This window comes from Dendroctonus ponderosae, unplaced genomic scaffold (assembly GCF_020466585.1).
Source record: "Dendroctonus ponderosae isolate FM_Combo_2020 unplaced genomic scaffold, Dpon_F_20191213v2 Dpon_F_20191213_3, whole genome shotgun sequence".
NCBI classification, from domain to species: Eukaryota; Metazoa; Arthropoda; class Insecta; order Coleoptera; family Curculionidae; genus Dendroctonus; species Dendroctonus ponderosae.
Window position 1 is genome coordinate 13,389,193 of NW_026018508.1, and position 4,503 is coordinate 13,393,695.

Genomic DNA, 4,503 nt, shown 5'->3' on the forward strand with positions numbered 1-4,503 from the left:
TGTAAGCGTTCAAGCAAACCACTTCTGAAGATGCAAGCCACTCGTGCTTGCGAAACGTCAAGAAGAAATTCTACCGAACGACGGCCTAAAAACCCGGAAAACCCATTAGTTTCAAAATCTGTGATGTTTTGGCTTAAATTCGTGTGAGAGGGCCTTAGAAAGTTGAGACCGTTTTACGTAAAAATTTAATATTAAATATTTGTAAACCTTTTGCGAGTACATAGAAGTATTGAAATGAGGGTTCGAACCCTTCTCGAATTGATTGAATATTTATCTGAACGCTTCTGGGATATGGATTTTATAATTCATGTTACACGGAGCGCAAATTGTGATTACCTTAAAAATGTATTTGATTATATCGATTTACATTTTGGCTTTTTTACAACTATATAGAAGTAAATATGCATTTGTAAGCACTTTTATTTTATTGGTTTTTTGGCGTATAAAAGATTTGTATTATTTACTTTCAGTTCCTTCGTGGGCTTTGGGATCCAGAGGGTGTCTGCTCACTGAGTTACCATCTTTAACGGTTTTGTATATTCCCGAACAATCTGCATTGGAGCTCACTTCAGATTGTGGTCTGGATGGCACAAAACGAATCGCTTGTAAAGGCAATGCGGTAAGTCATATAATGAAATAAAAAATATAATTTGCGAATATGAATGATTACACAAAATAGCTTAAACATGAACATGAATTTAAAGCACATTTTTCATTTAATGGAAATACCCATTTTGGAGATATTTTGAATATTCTCAATTTTTTATTTATTTAAAACAAATGTATTCTGGCTTGTTTGCTGGCATTTTAGTTATTTTTCTACACAATGAAAACCTTTTCCGTCTCTTTAAAATGATTGATCTGCGCTTTCGCAATTGCTGAGCGTCCTTTTGCTATTAATTAAATTATCTGTTTCTTCTTTAAATGTTAATGTGCACCATTCGCTCGCTGCTTTAATGGTTAATTTTTATATTCCGTTCTTCTAACATTTATTAGAAAGTGTGGCGATTGTTTATCTGTCCCAGTGATTACAATGATGGTAGAAATATCTGTTTCCGTTTCAAAAGTTTAATAAAGCTTGGTTCAAGTTGATAGCAACATTTACATTGTTTTCAGTTCATATGCGAGATTCCGCCTCTCATTGGTCATTTCAAAAATACGTAAATGTTAGAAATTTTGTCAACGCACAGAATACTCTGTATGTAAATAAATGTTATCAATTCTCATCAAAAAGTGTATAAGTGTAAAAACAAATAAGCAATTAGACTAGAGAAAAAACTAAAGAAAATAGGTAAAAAACGATTTAGAAAATATGTAGGAAGGTATTCCAACAAGAATCTCTTTAGATCTTTGCCACTATAAAACAATAAGATGTCGACTGTTCTACTAAAAGGTAAATGTTTAGAACTTGGTAAAAGTTTTACAAGTTCCTGCCATGTCGGTCCACAGATCAGATGCCAAATTCAGGAAGTTTCTGATGGTAATTCTATTACGGAAGTTCTAAACTTTGCAACTGCAGTCGCTCTTTGTTCGCATCTGAAGAGCCGGATACACAAATTCTCAAATAAAGCTCTATTGAAAAATTATTTGTACTTAAGTGGACTTACTGGCTTTATGTTTACTGAACTTCATAAAAAATATATCGACCATAAAAAATTCTCTATTTGAAAATTTCAAATCCGGGTCAAGAAAATAAAACCTGAATGTGTCATAAAACGTCTTACGGAATGGAAACTCTTGCTCGTATTTCATGTTTTGCAATGTCGACACTTTTCTGAACAGAAAACTTTATAAAGGAAAAAGGGATCTACCTAGTTTGCTATTTCGCTTTGCATCGACATTGATTCTTTTATGTGCCCCAGTTTGAAGAAAAGTGTACAACTGAAATTGCAAGTTTTCTCTAACATATGCTGACTATTGCTATTGCAGTTTCTTTCAATCAATACTTGAAATCATCAATTATATTAAATGTATAATTGGTTTGAAACTAATGGGGTTTTCGGGTTTTTAGGCAAAAAAATTCTAACAAACGACGAGAATGTATTCCTGACGTTTCGCAAGCACGAGTGGCTTGCATCTTCAGAAGTGGTTTGCTTGAACGCTTACACTGTTCTCATCAGAACCCGCGTTCAGTTCTGCGGAAGAAGTGAACGGGTTCTGATGAGAACAGTGTAAGCGTTCAAGCAAACCACTTCTGAAGATGCAAGCCACTCGTGCTTGCGAAACGTCAGGAAGAAATTCTACCGAACGACGGCCTAAAAACCCGAAAAACCCATTAGTTTCAAGGAATGGCCTCGAAAGTCTATCTTTTTTGATATCACAAATTTTGTTCATTATTTGCGTATATAAATTATCATATCGAATAGAGTATGGATTGATTCATTTGATCAAGCCGCATTTTTGAAACGTAAATTAATGCGTCATTATTGATTAAGTTCATCTAGTTATTTCTATGTTACTTCAATATAATTAATTAATTAATGGGCCTTCATTTGTTCGATTTATTGAATAATATAAACGCAATGCAAACTTTTGATATAATTGGTTTGTTTCGTATTAATTAGAACGTCATGACAAATTTCAGAAATCCCTGTACCAGACATGCAGTGGAAAAACTTGATTACATAAGAGTAAGCATCGTAGTAAAATCTAAGGACAGTGCTTGAAAAGTGATGTATAAGCATAATGACTAAAACATCTGTAAGCGCGTAAAACAAATGTGTATTTGTAGAATATTTGGAATGTTGAAAACTATTAAAGTTCTCATGTATTCATGTGGTTTCAACAAATTATATTCAGGGTTCAAATAATTTATAAACCGCCCATTTTGCATACTAAAATTGCCAGTGCCAAATTACTGCGGACACTCAAAAATTTTACAGAAAACTCATATTTATTTTGCTAGTTTTTTGCATTTCCAGTCGACATTGCTTGAAACCTTCACTCATCTACAGCATTAAATCTCCTTGAAAATTACCAGCCAGCAATATTTGAAAATAAAATGCGTGACGGGGCTTATCTTGGAAATGAACGGCCAGATAAAGGGCCTTTAAAATTCTTTCAGGCGAATGCTCTAAATTCCACTCCTCAATTTCTCTTTGCCGACCATGCCGTATCGGCTGTGATGTCGATAAATTGAAAAAATCAGTTTAAGCTCGCCGTGCAGTTTTAATTTCGATGGAAATACATTTATAGTTGCGATCAGAGTCGAAATAAAACGCTAATGAGTTAGAGCTACGAGATGCAAAAAGCCTGTTAATGCCTCGACAGTTTTTCATCATCAATTTTAGCGCTTTGAACATTTTCGACAGTTATTTCATTACATTAGAGTGTGAAAATTTAGTTAGTTGTTAAGTAACTCCTTTGTTTGCAAAGGACCACGAGGAAATGCTGAAGCAACTAACATGCGTGATCGCTCACGAGGACATGGATGATGAGAGGACGTCGAAGACTTCCGTTGCGGATTATTTCGAGTCTTCAACGTGGGCCGACACGGATGGCGATGGAACAGCGACGAAGAATTGGAACTTAAATACTGTTAATCCTGAACACTTGACTTCAACCAGACATCGGCGGGAAACTGAAGACACTCTAAGCCCAGTAGCCACTAAGAGTTCTTTTAAAGAGGTAAATTGTTCTTGAAATTAAATCAATCATGGAATCAATAACTAAATGAAAATGTATTTTTGCAGATATCGGGAACAAATATTTCTTGGCAAGATCAGCATGAGGATAAAGTGGTTTTAACTACCCAGCATATTTTGCTGGAGTCGCATGTAAGTCCGACACCAGCCACTACTTCGAACATACAAAAACTGGCGGATGGGGCAGATCTGAAAATAACTGGCTTGGACCATGATGATAAGAGAGTCAGCACCGAGTTTCACAAAGAGGTGGATGAAAAGGTACGTAATTTCAATCAAGTTAATCAATAAAAACTAGTACATTTTTGTACGTTCTTAATCAAAATGCTCGAACATCTGAACTGTTGAAACTAGTGCGTTTTTCGGGTTTTTAGGCCGTCGTTCGGTAGAATTTCTTCTTGACGTTTCGCAAGCACGAGTGGCTTGCATCTTCAGAAGTGGTTTGCTTGAACGCTTACACTGTTCTCATCAGAACCCGCGTTCAGTTCTTCCGCAGAACTGAACGCGGTCAGGAATACATTCCATTTTACGACGTCCTAAAAACCCGAAAAACCCATTAGTTTCAAGGAATGGCCTCGAAAGTCTATCTCTTTTGATTTCACAAAGTTTGTTCATTATTTGCGTATTAAAATTATCATGTCGAATACAGTTTGGATTGATTCATCTGATCAAGCCGCATTTTTAAAACGTAAATTAATGCGTCATTATTGATTAAGTTCATCTAATTATTTCTATGTTACTTCACTATAATTAATTAATTAATGGGCCTTCATTTGTTCGATTTATTGAATAATATAAACGCAATGCAAACTTTTGTTTATTTTAATTGATGTGGGGGATTAAAGCATAAAATTTGCAA

General features: G+C 35.0%; 1 protein-coding gene across 1 annotated transcript in view; it reads left to right on the plus strand.

Annotated features, from left to right (window-relative positions):
• LOC109537515 overlaps positions 1 to 4,503 on the plus strand; it is a gene marked incomplete in the record, with an annotated part of 88,467 nt that overhangs the window by 76,575 nt on the left and 7,389 nt on the right. The window contains 3 exon segments of the mRNA XM_048665084.1: positions 471 to 619; positions 3,376 to 3,627; positions 3,693 to 3,905. Of these exon segments, the coding sequence (XP_048521041.1) occupies positions 471 to 619; positions 3,376 to 3,627; positions 3,693 to 3,905 (614 nt within the window).